Source organism: Cariama cristata, unplaced genomic scaffold (assembly GCF_000690535.1).
Source record: "Cariama cristata isolate BGI_N322 unplaced genomic scaffold, ASM69053v1 scaffold10682, whole genome shotgun sequence".
Taxonomy (NCBI): Eukaryota; Metazoa; Chordata; class Aves; order Cariamiformes; family Cariamidae; genus Cariama; species Cariama cristata.
In genome coordinates, this window is record NW_009602118.1 from 1 (window position 1) to 17,440 (window position 17,440).

General features: G+C 36.6%; 1 protein-coding gene across 1 annotated transcript in view; it reads right to left on the reverse strand.

Annotated features, from left to right (window-relative positions):
- Positions 1-629: 629 nt before the first annotated feature.
- TMEM67 (transmembrane protein 67) overlaps positions 630-17,440 on the reverse strand; it is a gene marked incomplete at its 3' end in the record, with an annotated part of 24,712 nt that continues 7,901 nt past the window's right edge. The window contains 12 exon segments of the mRNA XM_009694596.1: positions 630-769; positions 871-970; positions 1,708-1,794; positions 2,164-2,262; positions 2,748-2,846; positions 2,942-2,998; positions 4,701-4,806; positions 5,981-6,104; positions 6,499-6,655; positions 8,408-8,473; positions 15,706-15,792; positions 17,407-17,440. The exon segment at positions 17,407-17,440 is cut by the window's right edge and continues 11 nt beyond it. Coding sequence (XP_009692898.1) covers positions 630-769; positions 871-970; positions 1,708-1,794; positions 2,164-2,262; positions 2,748-2,846; positions 2,942-2,998; positions 4,701-4,806; positions 5,981-6,104; positions 6,499-6,655; positions 8,408-8,473; positions 15,706-15,792; positions 17,407-17,440 — 1,156 coding nt within the window.

The following is a 17,440-nucleotide window of genomic DNA, read 5'->3' on the forward strand; positions in this document are numbered from 1 at the left end:
ATAATAATAATAAGAATAATAAGAAAAGAATTAGAATATACAAAATAAGTCATGCACAATGCAATTGCTCACCACTCACCAACTGATGTCCAGCCAGTTCCCGAGCAGCGGCCCCTGGCCAGCTTTGCCCCCAATTTATATACTGAGCATGACATCATATGGTATGAAATACCCCTTTGGCCAGTTGGGGTCAGCTGTGCTGGCTGTGTCCCCTCCCAACTTCTTGTGCCCCTCCAGCTTTCTCACTGGGCACGAGAAGCTGAAAAGTCTTGACTTAGTATAAACACGACTTATCAACAACTAAAAACATCAGTGTGTTATCAACATTATTCTCACACTAAATCCAAAACATAACACTATACCAGCTACTAGGAAGAAAATTAACTGTATCCTAGTTGAAACCAGGACACTTCCTTAATGAAATACTGCAATGACCTATACATACATACATACAAATTAAAATATATATTAAAATAATTATTTTACTAAGTTACACGTTTTCAAGTAAACTTGAAGGTCATCCACTATTACCACAGAGAATGCAACGTTTAAAAAACAGACCTTTATGTTACACTCTGGTTGTGAATCATAAAAATTAATAACAATAACAATAATAATTGTAGTAATACCTCCAGGAAAAAAAGAACTGCAAGCACTTGAAAGAGGGGATTTATCTTCCTCACTGTCTGAATTTCATTCCATTCATTTGCTATAAAATATGTCCTCCATATGCTCACAGGTGCAGCAGCACTTTTAATAACACCTTCACCTAAAAAGAATACATAGAATAAAGCTCTGAAATTTAATACTTGAGAGTAATATCCAAATTTAACCAAAGCTGTTTATAGAAACAAGCATAGTTTGAGTTACCTTCAACTGCTTTAAGAACTTTGCCCTTAGGTCTTTCCCAGTCAATAAAGAAAATATCTATAGTAAGTTGTGAAACCAGCAATTGTAAGAATTGCAGAGCCTAAGAAAGCAAAAAGAGAAATATAACAAGCAAGGACAGCAACAGCATATAGACAAAGCTGAAGAAACCCTCATTGCACATGTCATTCCTTGAACATAACAAGCAATATACTTGACTACACTTGAGACTGCAACTTTGTTACCAACTTTTGATACATGTTTTCTTTTAATTTAAAACCTTGGAATAATGGTAAGTCATGTGATGATGTCTAAAACTCTGAAGAAAAATACAGCAAAGGAACAAATTCCAAAAAAACGGCTAAGTATTTTCCCACAATATATTAACCTGTATTACGAATTCCAATTCAATATAATACACATATTTAATAAAATGCTTGTATGTCCCATGAAGACAGAATACCGATCTCTGCATTCTACAGGTATGTTTGAACATAATTATTTTCATCTGTTTTCTTTTTAATCAGGAACTGACAGCACTTATATTCTGCTTTTAAAGAAAGCATTTCCTTTCTTGATGTGGTGTTATTTTATTTGGGTTTCTTTACACCTTTATCCTTGAAAGAATAATTTTCCATAGAATATCTTTCTTAGACATTTGTTTCCCTATAAAGACTCCACAAAATAAATTTCCATGGAAAAATGACTTAGATAAAATAATTGTTTACATCTATACACTAATAAAATGAACTGTACGAGATGTTTAAAAACAAGTCTACTGAAAATATACAGACGCATGTGTTGCAATGTCTTTAATGCGTGAGGAAAAAAAATATTTACCTTTAAACTAAATGCACATGCTATGTATGTAACAAAAACTTCCTCTTGAGATGGAAGTGGTAAAAGGACAGAGACAAACTGCTGAGCCTGTAATTGAGAAGTTACATTGAAATAGTATGGATAGCATACATAACAACATACTAAGTGCTTAAGAGTGAATAACTTTTTGCAGAAAAAGATCAATATTTAATGTGCAATCATTTTGAATTTGTAAAATATTTTAAATGACTACTAAGCAACTGCAAGTACAATGAATTGTAAGGAAAAGAAACAGGTGAACATAAAATTTTAAGCACACAAAAGAGAGTATGATATAGAACTTGCCTCAATAGTCTGACCAGAAAGGCCAAAAAAAAAAAAAGAAAGAAAGAAAAGAGAAGGAAAATGAATTTTTGTGTAAAAATATATGCAATATTAATAGGATTTCCTAACACCCAAATCTGGAAAAACACTTACTTTGAAGAACACAAGCCAATAAATCCCTGTGCCCACTGTGATGATAAAGAAAACGTTGGCAAGGTCTCCAGCATAAAACAGTAAGAACTTGAAAACTGTCTGCAATTATAAAAATACACTGTAGAGATCTGTAAAATTAATTAATGCATATGTCTATTCATATAAAATGTTATGGAGCTCACACTACAGGAAACTCTAGTACTGAAAAGTAGCCTCGAACAACATTTTTCTACTGTGGTCATATATTTACGGTATATTCAGTATCTGAAACTCCTATATGCTATTCTTTGTTCAAAGAAGAATTAATCTGCAAACTAAGTCCACTCAACTGATCAGAATAGCTCTGTAAATACCTTTATCTTTAGCAAAAGTATTTCCTAAATGACGACATCAGAATCCAAAAAACCCACAAAAAACCTACTTCCTCAGGTAAGCCTAACTCCAGGTCACAATTCTATGCAGCTAGGCTAGAAATTATTTCAGTTACCTTAAGAAACAGAATAGTTATATCACACAGAATGATAGCAAAAGTCTCCTTAAAGAGGGGAAGACATGTCCCTTTTTAGGTTGCCAGCTGTTTATACCTGCAAGTCAATGATAGAGTTTCCTGTACGCCTCTTCCAGCCTGCAGTCTTGAGAAGGGACCATAACACCGCGAGCCCACCCAACACACCCAACGTGATCTGAAGAGAATCAAAAATTATTTGCAGATATTTTTAAAAAACACAAAATAGAAGTAAATCATTATATCAACAAATTAAAGGGAAATACAACTTACATCAGTCTGAATCTGTGCCTCTGACTGATTCATCTCATAATTGACTGAGAAGGAAACCTGAATATTAAGATACAAAAAGTAAATATGCATAGAAATTCTGAAATGCTACAAGCATTATAGACAGTGGTAGTTTTCACACTTTTAGTTGGTGGGAATTTCCATCTAGGGCCACTATACAAATACAGCATATATCTTCTTTTACTGTATACATCCGACCTGGTGTGGTACAGTGCCAGGCTTAGTACTAGCATGTGGTCTGCTATGCATAGGGCAGATTTTACCAACAGTAATGCCTGCTAGCTGTGAGTTACTAGCTGTATTTAATTATAATCCTTTCAAATGTGCATAAATTTTTTCCTCCTGAAAGGAGACAGCAAAGGTTTGATACTTTCTCTTTTATCAGTGTTGATTAAAAGTAACTTTAATTACACCAATATGCAAAATCATAAAGCGAGTTCTCACAGAGCGCAGACACTGATTTTTTTTCCCAGTTTGAAATAAAAACTGTCATGCAGCATCAAAATTGCTCCTGTCAGAGCTCATTCTTATCACCTCACTTGGATTTAAGTCTAAATATGCTCAGTTACTAGAAGCTCAGTGTTTATAAAACCTGGAATTAAATTCAATGTATCTTTTTACTTGCACAGAATTTGTTAAATGCAACAAGACATCCAAGACTGACAACACCTAAGTACATCAGACGTAGATGTAAAGGTGAAATAGTATAACAGAAAATAGAGAAACTGAAAACAATTGTTCCTGCCATCACCATTTGAATGAATTATTTTCTAAAAACAGTGCTGTTTCTGTGGTTAAATAAAGACAGCATTTAGGCAGGGAAGAAGTGTCTGAATAATTTTTCTATATTTCTCATTCCTTGCCTCTTCTTTCCTTTCGTGCACCAAGGAATGGTTCTAGCACAAGAAATTTCTAGCTAGATGTCTATCTGTACTGGAAGCCTGAACTGTTGAAGGCTGATAAGCAGAAAATGCTAACATTATAATTTTTTTTAAATAGCAGAATGATTATTTCACTATATTGAGCTCAACATCTTCACTTTTTAAAGCAGTGTGATCTAACAAGCAAACAAGTCACAGGAATGGGACATCTGAGCTGTTGCCTATCATGGCAGGCAAAAGGGCAAGCAGGAAATGCCCCTTCTGCATCTGCTTTCAGTAGAGAGAGATCCCCCAAACTGATCAACCCCTTTGGCTATGGGTTTTTGGATTATTTTACTTTAATTCTTAGAGATGTACTGTAAAATAAAACACAGCAGAGAAAACACTAAAGGATGTTTTAGATATATTACCAACATTTTCACTTAAACTACAGATGAGCTGAAATGTCTGAGAGCTGTGAAATGTCCTCTTAATGCATTGCTTTCAATAAAAATATTCCATTTCCTGCATAAATTGCTGCTTTCAGTGCATTGCATACAGTAGTTTTCCTGTTATTTTCCATGCGTATAATTTTATTTCAACTGTAGCCTAATTTAGCATTATACAACCAACAGTAAAATTCTAAGTATTTTAAGTTAAAAAAGACTCAAGATAAATTAAAAAGAAAATACTTTTAACTGCTTTGTTTTAAAAAACTTTAAGTTTTAGTGAAAAGTTGCAACTTCAAAACTGAGCAGAAGTAGAAACTGCTTATTAGATTTTTATAACCCTCCCCCTAAATGTTCACTCAACTGGAATCCCAACAGAACTAGAAATATAATTATCAAGTCAGTTCAATCAAGATAGCACAAAGATCTCACCATCACACTCTGGGTTTCAGGGTTTTGGACAAGCACATCTGTGTAAGCAATAGTAATTAGTGGAGGGTAGATAGTTCCTCTCTGAGTATGAGATACCAGACGAATACTGCAGAAATAGAAATGGTACTCTGTTTAATACAGAAAACGGATGAGTTGCTTGGAAAGTATTCACTGAAATTTGTACTAGTTAGAATGTACTAAATGAACAGAACAACCTGATCAATAAAATGTAAGTTTCAAACTCAATGACCTGGTAATTCTCATTTTAAAAGCAACGAGAGTGCACAAAGGCATGTACACAAATACATAAAAAGAAGCAGTTGGGAAGGATTGTTTATTTGTAAGAAAATACCTGAATCAGTCTTTACCTACTGCTCACATTACAATAGCTGCAACTGAAGTCAATTCCAAAAGGTAATTTTTCTCAAAACATTACAGAATGACCTTTTCTATGCATATTTTGAATTTCTGGCATTATCCTTTTTTTCAAAGAGGGCATGGGAGAGGGGTCTCCTAAGATACATAAGCTAATCCTTATTTTTTTAAATAATGTAATATGTAATTCTCAGCAAATGGAGTTAGTACATTAATTTAATCTTCAAGATGATTACTTGTATGGAACAGTAGTCAGTGCTACTCAGCAATCTTTTTAACTAACAAGTTGTGAAAAAGAGCTGAAGGAAAAGTGAGATCTCAATTTTTAGACAGTCATCTCAGAGGAAGACATTACATAAAGAAGGAGAAAAAAAAGTTCTTCCAAAACAGATTCCAGCTGACATTAACCATCAGTAATGACCCTAACAGGTAGTCTCACAATTTCAGTTAAATGACTACAAGCCTATTCTGGATTGTATAAAAGAATGGGCAACAGTTTGTAAAAATACTGCAAAAAAGAATATGGAGTATGAAATAGCATCCTTGTATAGTCAGCAACATACATATTGAAAAAGAACAGAGGAGATTTTAGGTCTTTCCAGATGACACTTGCTTCTAAGAGGTGACTGAAAGCCTGCTAACTTGCATTATGCATACATAGTCTGATCCATCGTACATGGAAAGTAATCATAGTCATTTTAGCCCCCACAAGTCAATGTTTTCTCACTACTCATCAGAACAACCTATGGAGACTCTTGCTGTTTCCAAGTATACAATGGAAAAAGCAGCACAGGACGTACTAGAAACAACATAATAAACCAACTTTCTTTTAGAGACAATAAAATGCAGACTGCACAAAATTGGCTTTAATTTCTATGTACTATATATTATATGCAATTAATCACCTTATTGTTATTTTGCTAGCAATCCGAATTACTCTTGGCAGTTTTCCCAAGTCATTCTCTATTCCACTTAGCGCATCCACCAAAAAAAATCGACGAGTCAAAAGCCAGTTGTTCCTATTACTGCCTTTGAAAAAACATGACAGTCACATAGTATTAAAAAAATTAATTCAACCCACAAAAAAAATGAAATCTACTAGAAATGAGTCATATAACTGTATAATACATATAACTGTATTCAGGATGTAAAATTATTTACTTTCAACATAAACAAATACATAATGAAATTAGATTACTTTATTTGTGCAAATCATTGATTAGGCTGGTGTATGCAACCAAAGCTTGCACTTAACACTATCAGAACTTGCGTACAAAATATTTAATTCTGAAACCAGAAACAAGCTACGGTGTGTTGTGGTACCTTTAAAAACAACCCAGTCACAGTAATTAATACAAATTCTTTCTATTTGAAGTTATTCAGATTATTTAAATTCACAGAAATGTTACTATGACAGTCTTACCTTGATTAACAAACATTTCATTGTATTGAAGATTCAAGTTTAAAACTGGCACTGCCCAAAGATATTGTTGTCCATTGTCTCCATCATATTCAAGGAATAGGTCATAAAAGATTGGATTAGCAAAATCCGATAGAATTTTGGAAACTGAAATTTTGCACTACAAGAAAAAAATATTAAAAAAAAAATCACTTTAGCCATTTAATGATTTTATCAAGTTGTGGATTCTTCCCCTGCAAAATTATTGTGGAATCTGTCCCACTTCTTCACAAAAGACAAGGCATTCTGGCTATTTGCAAGCAGTCACAAAGTACTAATGATTTTATACAAACCTCTTGGAAATGATTGCAATTGACTAGAATCACTAATGGTGAGAATGAAGCTCTGCTAGCATTTTTCAACAGATTAGGAAAAAACATCCTAGAAAATTTCACAGACATAAAATTTGAAACAGCACAAACACTGAAGTCAAGAAACATAAATGCCGAAGTCATGGAGCACTGTGTTTGGTTCTGGGCTCACCAGTGCAAGACAGAAATGGAGCTACTTGATAAAGTCCAGTGCAGGCCACTAAGATGATGAAGGGACTGGAGCATCTCTCCTGTGAGGAAAGGCTGAGAGAGCTGGGACTATTTGCCTGGAGGTGAGAAAGCTCAGGGGGGATCTTATCAATGTGTACAGACATCTGAAGGAAGCCTGTATAAGACAGAGCCAGGCTCTTTTCAGTGGTGCCCAGACGCAATGGGCCCACACTGAAACACAGGAGGTTCCCTCTGAGCATCAGGAAACGCTTTTTCACTGTGAGGGTGATCAAGCACTGGCACAGGTCGCCCAGGGAGGTTGTGGAATCTCCATCCTTGAAAATATTCAAAAGTCATCTGCACATGGTCCTGGGCAACCAGATCTAGGTGGCCCTGCTTGAGCAGGGGGTTAGACAAGATGATCTCCAGAGGTCCCTGCCTACCTCAACCATTCTGTGATTCTGTGAAGAAATTAAATGTGAAAGTAAGTAGTTTTTTTCATATGTGAACAACCATGCAGTCTTTAAATACTTATATAACATGTCAACCATGTTTTCTCCAAAGCTGTAGGAAAATAAAAAGTGATGCACACAATCCATGAAAATAATTACAATAAAAAATACTCAATGTTAATATTTATTGGTGTTTGTATTTAAAACTGGTAATATTAACTGTTGTTAATACTTAACAACAGGTTCAACAGACTTTATATATCAAACATGTAAGTGACAAAAAATAATGAAGCTTTATTGCTGGCAGAACCACGTCTGTGGCTGACTGAATTTAGCACCAAAGTATACACAAGCTCAAGCGGTCCGTCCCCTCTCTCCCTTTCTTGGTGTTTAGTAAGGTGTGAAAACACCAACAGTTAAGACAGCTAAAGAATCTTTTTCCTCTGATGAGTCATCTGTTCAACTAAAACTTGCCTTCAATCTCTTTACTGAATTCACTGAAATCAAGGCATGTATTAAAGAGTTAATGGGGACAACATATAGGTATGGCATGATTGCATATGGCCTTCTTTCTGTATGAAACCTGGCCAAAGATGGAGGCAGGAAAGTTAGAAGTTAACCACGCAAAGTATATAACGGTCAGAATGCAGGCATTGTGTCCTTCCACTAAGTTGGCAATCTCACTAATACAAATGCCAGTTCAATTTATTTTGATTTTCCTACATGGTAAACCAGTTTGTGATGTACAGTTAAATAACTAAAAAAATACATTTATTTCACTCAATAAATAAACTAAAACAAGCAACAGTTTCACAAGAAAGAAGTCCATGTTGCAGCTTATGGCTAAACTCCAGAGGTCCTTCAATATGCACTGAATTACCAACGGCGTATAAAGCAACTAAATTCAACATTCACAACAGCATTTTATCTCTTACTTACACTTTGTTGGTAAGTTGTTCCAAATGCATAAGCTGCATTCAATTTAGTTTGGGTATCAGGACAAAGCTGAACAAAACATAATTATAATTAGGTTAATTCAAAGGTATAATTTTCTCACATTAAATATTTATAGGTACCCCAAGCAGTTTATGTATTCACAGTTCTCACAAAAGATATTTTGTTCTATTTTTTAAGAAGAGAGGGATTGATTTTGAAGAGTAAGCATGATTATTTATTGTACTAACACTGGTGTTCTTAAAACACTGTTTTAGCTTATTCATACTTGCATAGTATTTTCAGTTCCACTACTGAAGTTGAAATCCACGGACAGCAGCATCCAACCAGGAAAAAATAATCTTTTTGGGGACTGAATGTTCAATGCACTGTGCTGCCTCAAGATTTCTTAGTGGCTTCTGGTAAATCCAAGAATCCCATGAGAAAAGAACTCCACATTCATATTGCCTCCTTTCTCTTAAGGAAGCATTCTCAGAGGATCAAAGCTATTATGACAAGTAACAGATTTTTTTTTTTCCTTTTTCAATGTAACTTTTACATTTTCTGCAAAGAACAAGTCATTCTAAGCAGAATCCAGAAAAATGGGCCAAATTCTAACTAAATGAGCACAGCACTTAGCAGAGGGCATAGCCACCTTCCCAAAATGAAATTCAAGTCTAAATTTACATAAAACACAATTCTATTAGTATGCAACTGAAATTCTGGGAATTGCTACAATTATGCATTGAGATCGCTTTAGCACTGTGAGTCTTATCATCACACACAATCTATTACATTAAAAGAGGCTTTGAATGGAAAAGGTATTACTTTCCCAATGATTTTGATAGCTACTAAAAGCTCTGCATTTAGAAGATTAATGTGTCCCAATAAACCTTAAAATTTATGTCAGAATATATCATTTTCTATGTGCAGTAATTGGCTTAGTAACCTGTTTTCTCAGACACTAGTTCTCCTTAAAATTTGAGAGGCAGATGCAAGACAGTTCATCCTGAGACAGTAACAAAAGAAAGAGCAGTCACTATCTAAATCCTGAATGTCAGCTGCTTTTCTGTAGATACTGAAGCATTTGAAGTGACATGCTCCAAGAGTGACATGAAGAGCCTAGAAAAGGGGACGGATAATTCCCAATTGTTCTTTCTAGCGTTCCTATTGTTGCCTGCCTAGGGAATTGCTGAGAGTGCCTAGATCACCACTGGATTGCTAAACAAATTCTACTCTGTAACATGTTTCGCAGCTGCCAATTTCTGCTGTTAGGCTAATTACTATTGCACTTTCTCCTTGCTGCTTACTTGTGTTTTTCACACCCTAGCTATACAGCATGGTACTGCTAAAGCAGAACGTGTCTGTGCGCCACTGAAACCTGACAGCAGAGTGTCCAAGGGTATTGTGAATCTTCTGGCCAGTGTTCCCCATTTCTGTGTAAAGTCTCCCAGCAAGTTTTTGTAACCTTCTGTTATGAAGAAGCCAGGCAGATGCTGGCCAAAGTGTACATTTTATATTTAAAACAAAAAGAAATACACAAACAAAAAATCCCAAAAGAACGGAAAGAAAATGGGGTGGTAGATCAGTTTTCCTACCTTTCTTGACAGTGACATAACCACTGATTTGCTCGACATCCCCATAATATGTGAAAACAGGTGACAGCATCTAATAGGGACATACTAATAGAATCATCTATAAACATATGTGAACGTGATATAATCTGGTACTGAAAACCATAGTTACTGCCCAATTACAAGGCTTCAAACCTACCTTGCTTTGATCCTTGGTCAAGATGACCTTGATTAATGATAAGTGATTCATGAAAGGAGTTAGAGTACATAAGTCCTGGAGACTGATGAGAACATCCGGGACTGATTGTGTTGAGCCTCTGAGCATGAATGAGTTATTTGACAACCTGGCAAAGTGACTATTCAATTAACCAACTTGACAATGAAACTAATTTTTAAGGTGTCCTGAAGTGAACTGCCTTCATGATAATACTAAAAATCACACCCACAGGTCAAAAAGACCCTTGCCCAGGTGAAGACCCTTCCCCTGAGCATGTGCAGTTACATGAATGAATATGTAATCGTATGTAAATTACTAACCAATCAGTAGCTAGTAGGCATGTCTGGAAAAATACTAATCCCTGATTTTTGAGTATAGAAGGAACACTGGAACTTGCTGTTGGTGTGCTTGATTTGTGGAAAGGTCCACCAAGCACCCAGGTCTGAATAAACGCAGTATCTCTCCTGAGCATGTGGAAATGATTTGTTGCATGCTGGGCACGAATCCACTTTTTGGACAACAGTTTTTGGCGCCCCAGATGGGACTGCTGTAATGCCTTGCCCGGATCAACTTGCCGACTCTTGGTGGGGAAACACTGCTCTCTGGACTCCAGCACGCACCGACCTTTTGATCGGGGACTCCGTGTGTATTCTCCCCGGCCAGAGTGGGTAAGCGACAAAACAGTGCAACGCCTGATAAAGAAATATTGTTTGATATAAGGTTGTGCACGCACTTAAGAGGAAACTGTTGATAAAGTAGATAAATTCATCTATGTTTGACAGGGACAACTGGAGCGTGTGAAATCTTGGATTAGAACATTGTTTTGGGGTAAAAATACAGGAACTCAGCAGTCTAAAATAAATCCTTGTTCTCCTCTTGAGTGTATTGTGAAACATTGGGAAAAATTTGGACGAGACCTGTTAACAAAGGAGCAGCTAACTGAATATTGTACTAAATGGTAGCCACTGTATAAGTTAGAGAATGGGGAAAAATGGCCTGAGAAAGGGTCATTGAAATATAATACTATTTTACAATTAATGTTGTTTTGTCAACAACAACATAAATGGGATGAGGTACCTTATATTGATTTATTCTTTACTCTGAGAAATGATCATGAACTCAGAAAAAGTTTCTCTTAGATTCTGATTCAAATGTAATGATGATGCTGGAGGATAAAGATTCAGATTCCTGTTGTTCAGCCTGTAGCATTGGAAAGAGAGAAATTACCATCTCTCAATTGATTGAGATTGTGTGTAAAGTTTATAACAATCGAGACGAATTGGAGAAAAAGGCAATGGAAAGAGAGAAATTAAAAGACAGAAAGCAAAAAGCTCAATTTTGGCAGCTGCATTTGCCAAGCCCATGTGTTGATCCGAGGTAGGGGATTTCCCAGAGCGTGAGGAAGAAGAGGCAGGGGAATAGGACGTGGAAATACGATCAGATAGTCAGTACCTCTAGGAATTAATCAATGTGCCTTATGGAAAGAGCAAGGACACTGGAAGAATGGAGTGTCCGAAAAATAGAAAGGCCAGTCAGGAAATACCCCCTGAAGCTGACTTGCTTATGGTGGGAACTGATTCTGAATGATGAGGACTGGGGGCAGGAAAAGAGAACTCCCCAGTAAAGCTGGGGAATGAAACTTTTAATTTTTTAGTGGATATGGGAGCAAAATATTTTGTCATAAATACTTGCAAAGGACCCTCTAGTAAGTTTACTATGTCCATTGTTGGAGCCACAGGAAAGTGAGAGGTCAGACCTTGAAATGTAAAATTGGAGAAAAAACAATGATGCATGAATTTTTGTATTTACTGGAGTGCCCAATGCCTCTTTTGGGATGGGATTTATTAAATACTAGGAGCAGAAATTAACTTTGAAAATGGAGAAGTTCAAGTTCATTTTCCTAAAGCTAATGCTTGGCAGGCTCAAATATATCTATCACAAATGGAGACAGAAAACAGAGGAGAGGTGTTTGAAAATGTTCCAGAGGAAATCAAGAATGCAGTTACTCCCTTTTTACGGGCAACTGAGAAACCTGGAAAAGCAAAAAATGTGGAACCGGTGAAAATTGAATTAAAATCAGGAGTTTGGCCAGTAAGAAAGAAACAGTATCCTATCAGTATGGAATGCAGACAAGGTTTGGAACCAATAGCGAACAATTTTCTTAAATACGGACTTTTATGAGAATGTCAATCTGAATATAATATCCCCATCCTCCCAGTAAAAGAGCTGCATAACCAAGGATATAGACTGGTTCAAGATTTGAAAGCAGTAAATCAACTAGTAGTGGATATCCACCCAGTGGTTCCTAATCTGTATACATTATTCATGACTATTAATGAATCAAATGTATATTTCTCTGTTTTAGACCTAAAAGATGCTTTCTTTTGCATACCTTTGTAAGAAAACAGTCAAAAGATTTTTGCTTTTGAATGGGAAGACCTGTCAACTGGGAAAAGGACCCAGCTCTGCTGGACTGTGTTACCACAAGGATTCAAAAATAGCCTGAACATCTTTTGAACAATCCTGGCCAAGGAACTGGAGCAGTGGCCAGGTAAGGAAAGTCAAATAACCCTTCTCCAGTATGTTGATGATATTTTATTGGGGGCAGATACTGTTGAGATCTGCAAAGAAAAGACTGTTAGCCTCCTAAATTTTTTGGGAATGGCTGGGTACCGAGAACCAGAAAAGAAAGTACAAATTGCAAAACAGACTGTAATCTATCTCAGATTTGAGATTTCCCAGGGACAACGAAAACTGGGAAATGACAGAAAAGAAGCCATTTGTAGAATGGCTCCCCCACAATCTAAAAGAGAATTGAGAGGATTCCCACAAATGGCTGGATGGTGTCATCTTTGGGTTCTGAATTTCAGTTTAATGGCAAAACCGTTATATGAGGCAAACAAAGGTCCTGAAGAATTGCTAGAATGGACTCTAGAAAGCAGAAAAACTTTTTATGATATTAAACGAACTTTAATGAAGGCCCCAGCCCTAGGGCTCTCAAATCTAACCAAACCCTTTGATAAAGTAAGATGAACTACATAAAGTAAGTTCAGGATGGCCTGGCTGTCTGTGGGCAGTTGCAGCTATAGTCCTTATCATCCAGGAAGCCAGAAAATTGACTATGGGATAAAAAGTAACAGTTCATGTCCCCCACGCTGTACTTGCTGTATTTGAAAAAAAAGGACACCATTGGCTTAAACCCAGTCATTTTCCCTGTTACTGGAACAGGATGACTTCATCTTAAAAGTAAGCACAGTACTAAATCCTGCATCTTTGATGCCAACAGAAAAAAGAAATTATTCTAATCATGACTGTTTACAAGTTATGGAACAGGCGTATGCCAGCAGGCCTGATTTGAAAGACGTTCCTCTCCAAGCTCCAGATGAGGAACTATATACTGACAGAAGCAGTTTTGTTGTGAAAGGAGAGAGGAAGGCTGGCTATGCTGTGGTAACCCTAACTGAAGATTGAGAGATTAAAGCATTACCTCCAAATATATGTGCACAAAAAGCAGAAATAATTGCCTTAACCAGGGCTCTAGAACTGGCCAAAGGAAAAAGAGTTAATATATATACAGACTCCAAATAAAACTTTGGACTTGTTCATGCACATGGTGCTATTTGGGAAGAACGAAGGCTTTTATCTGCCAGCGGTACACCTCTAAAGTACGGAGCAGAGATCTTAAACTTGTTGGAAGCAGCACAGAAGCCAAAGGAAGTTGCTGTAATCCATTGTAAGGCACACCAAAAAGGAAAGTCAGATGTAATGCAAGGAAACTGGAGGGCAGATGGAGCTGCAAAATGTCTGGCACTAAGTGCCATGATTTATGTTCTAATTCCATCAAAGGAAATACAAATAGAACCCCTGAAGTATAAGGAAAAAGCAGCTAAATTAGCTGAGTTACTACAGTGCAAAAAGGACAATAAGGGGTGGTGGATTACCTCACATGGACAATGTATAGTGACTCGTGAGATTATGAGATTATGAGAAAGCTGATGATTAAAACCCATGATGAGACACATATGGGAGCAGAAGCAATGGTGGGATCAGTAAAACTTTATGCAATAGGAGTCAAAATGTTACTTACTGCCAGAAGTGTGAGTAACAAATGTGAAATTTGTCTTAGGAACAATCCGAAAATACAAACCTGATCCTCTCCTGGAGAGGTAAGAAAAGGCATAACTCCTGGTGAGTATTGGCAAATAGATTTTTCAGAATTGCCAAGGTGTAACCAATATCTGTATTTATTGGTATTGGTGGATACCTTCTCTGGATGGCCTGAAGCTTTCCTGTGTCAAACTAACAAGGCAAAAGAAGTAACAAAGCATTTATTAAAGGAAATTATTCCAAGGTTTGAGGTTCCTTTAGGAACGTCCTCTGATAGAGGACCACATTTTATAGCTGAAATTGTTAAAAATATAAGCAAGATACTAGCGATCAAGTGGGATTTACACACCCCTGAAGACCACAATCCAACGGACAGGTAGAAAGAATGAATCAAATATTGAAATGACAAACTCCTAAATTACGCCAGGAAGCTCAGTTAAAACGGGTGAAGCTTTGCCACTCACTTTTTTGAGAATTAGAGTGATCCCCAGAGCTAGAGAACAGACAAGTGCTTTTGAAATTCTATATGGCAAACCTTATAACATCAATTTGACAGGAAGATCTGAATAAATGCATATAGTGGGAGAAAAAGTGTTAACTATCTTTTATCCTTAAGTAAGGTGTTGAGTTCCCTACAACACAGGTACTTCTAAGGACACCTGTACCCCTTGAATTCCTGGTACATTCCTTTTGTCCTGAAGATCAAGTCTATCTACAGACGTGGAAGGATGATCCCCTTGAAGAAAAGTGGAAAGGACCCTTTCATGTATTGTTGACTACAAACACTGTTGTGAAACTTAGGGGGGTGGAATCCTGAATTCATTACACTAGAATAAAGAAGGCACCTCCTGGACTGTGGACATCAGTGCCTAAGGGATCAATGAAACTCCCTCTAAAATGCAATTAATGAACTACACCTGGAATGCTGCTGAATCATTTGTTCATTTAGATTGTATACAAGGAGTATTTGTTGTTTGTATCCTTATAACTATAGGGGGGATGATCATATTAATCCAGTTAAGTAAAGAATTGAAGCCTGAGAGCTAAAGGATACACTCTTGTTGACAAGAAAAGGAGGGTTAATAATAAATTATGTACGTGGGTAACTGTATGCTGAATTGAAGAGATGGTGAGTTCTAAATGACTAGCATTGTTTTTCAGAACTTTCCAATATTCCACATTTATATTGGTTCAATGGATGAAGGCAATGCTGCTGAATTTATACTTTTGATTTTGTAGAGATCACTGTGAGCAAGAATCAAGGGCTGTTTTCCCTAATCTAGCTCTATAGTGACAGTTCATAAGATAAGTAGTGTAGTAAGCAAACTCTTGACTTTTGTCTTAATTTGGCTAAAGGCAATCAGAACGTTATGGTATCAACAAAAGGTAATTAAAATCAAACATACCTGTAAGATGCCTCCTTCCAAACTTTGCCATTTAAGAAAGTTTCCTGCTGCATCAAATGAGGCTGCAATAAATTGCAGCCTTACATCCTGATGATAAAAAACGTAAAGAAACAATGAAACTGCCATAAAGCAGACATACATATTTTAGAGACTGCTGTCTCATCGTTTGATGTGTTCCTAAAACTTTCAGCATAATGCTTCGGGTTTTTTTCCTTTGATTTTGTTTTTAATCTTGGTTTTGGTAGTTTACTTTTTTTCAAAAAACATATGTTACCATTCTCCTACAGCTTCACTGGTGATGTGGAAAAAATTCCAAAGGAACTTCCACACAGGTAGACATCTAAACTAATCAGAAATCTATGCAGATTTCTAATGTATACCTGGCTGGGATCTTGAGGGCTTCCAGGACCTTCAGTGTTAGGAAGAATGAGTATTTTAGTTGATAAAACAACTGCTGCATTGCAACATTGTTTAATTTAAAACACAAGCTTTTAGAATATGGCTGAAAAAACTATTGTTTTATTTTTGAGTTAGTAAGAAAACTTAAGATAAATTTGGCAGTATAACTGACAAAACAGGTTATCACTAGCGCTACTTACTTTCTGTGATTAGCTTAACTTGAATAAACTATTCCAGTTATTCTAATTTAACAATGACTCTGTAAAATGAAACAGTTTACTGTTTGATTCCTTCTCAAGACTGTGCCAGTTAACAAGCTACTTAAGCAGTCCATCCCTCCCAGAGATGGATACTTGGTTTGTTAACATTGAAATGATTGTTTTTCCTCACTTCCTTCCACCTCCCACCCCCCCACCCCCGGCTAATTCACTGTAGGAAGAGGAAAATGCTGGTGTAATAGACTGAATCCACCTCTGACACAATTCAGCTTGTAGAGATTTGTAACAGAAATATTAAGGTTGGTACAAATGAAGTAGGGATGAAAATGTGCATGTGAGCATCAGAAGCAAGAGAAAGAAAGGGTTAAACACCGCACGGCAATAACAAAGGACACTGTTCAAAGCTGAGAAATGGGTTGTGATAAAGCCATGGCACAGACAACTTGTCAGCAAAAGACCTTGCACTTTGGCACCAGGCGAATAGCAGCAAAGTTAGAGCACATCACGTACCCCTCTTTTTCCAATTAGGTCACCAGGATAACTGACAAGAGGATGTATATACTTCAAACAAGGGAAAAAGGCAAAGACCAACTTTGTCTCATATTGAGGGAGACTGAAGTAAACAAGACTCTGAAGCAAAAGACAATGCCAAAACAACTATTAACTCCTAAGGGGTATAAAAGATTTGTCTAATTACTAGTTCATCACTGCCAATCCAGAAGAACCTTGGGGACACAATGAGGACTTAACAGCTGGCATCCCTTGTTCCTTGTGTTACACACAATTGATCCTGGTCAGCCCACTCAGGCAAGCACATCTTGGCCTTATTAGAATGTGGCTATGACAGTATGAGCAAAGCACGTATGTGAGCGAGTGAGTGTAAGTCAGTAAAATCATCTTACCTAGAGATCTTTTACATAAATATTGCCTTCGTTTTCTGCAAGATCTCACACTGAGTTTTGTTACATTAACTGCCTAAAAATTATCTTTAGTAGAGCCACATCTGTAATAAATCTAAACCTCTTTATGTGATTATGTCCTCTTCCTAATGTCTGCTTCCCCATGTCTACTACCTAACACCTACCTTATCTGTTCCTTTAAAACTGAAGACTGTAGGG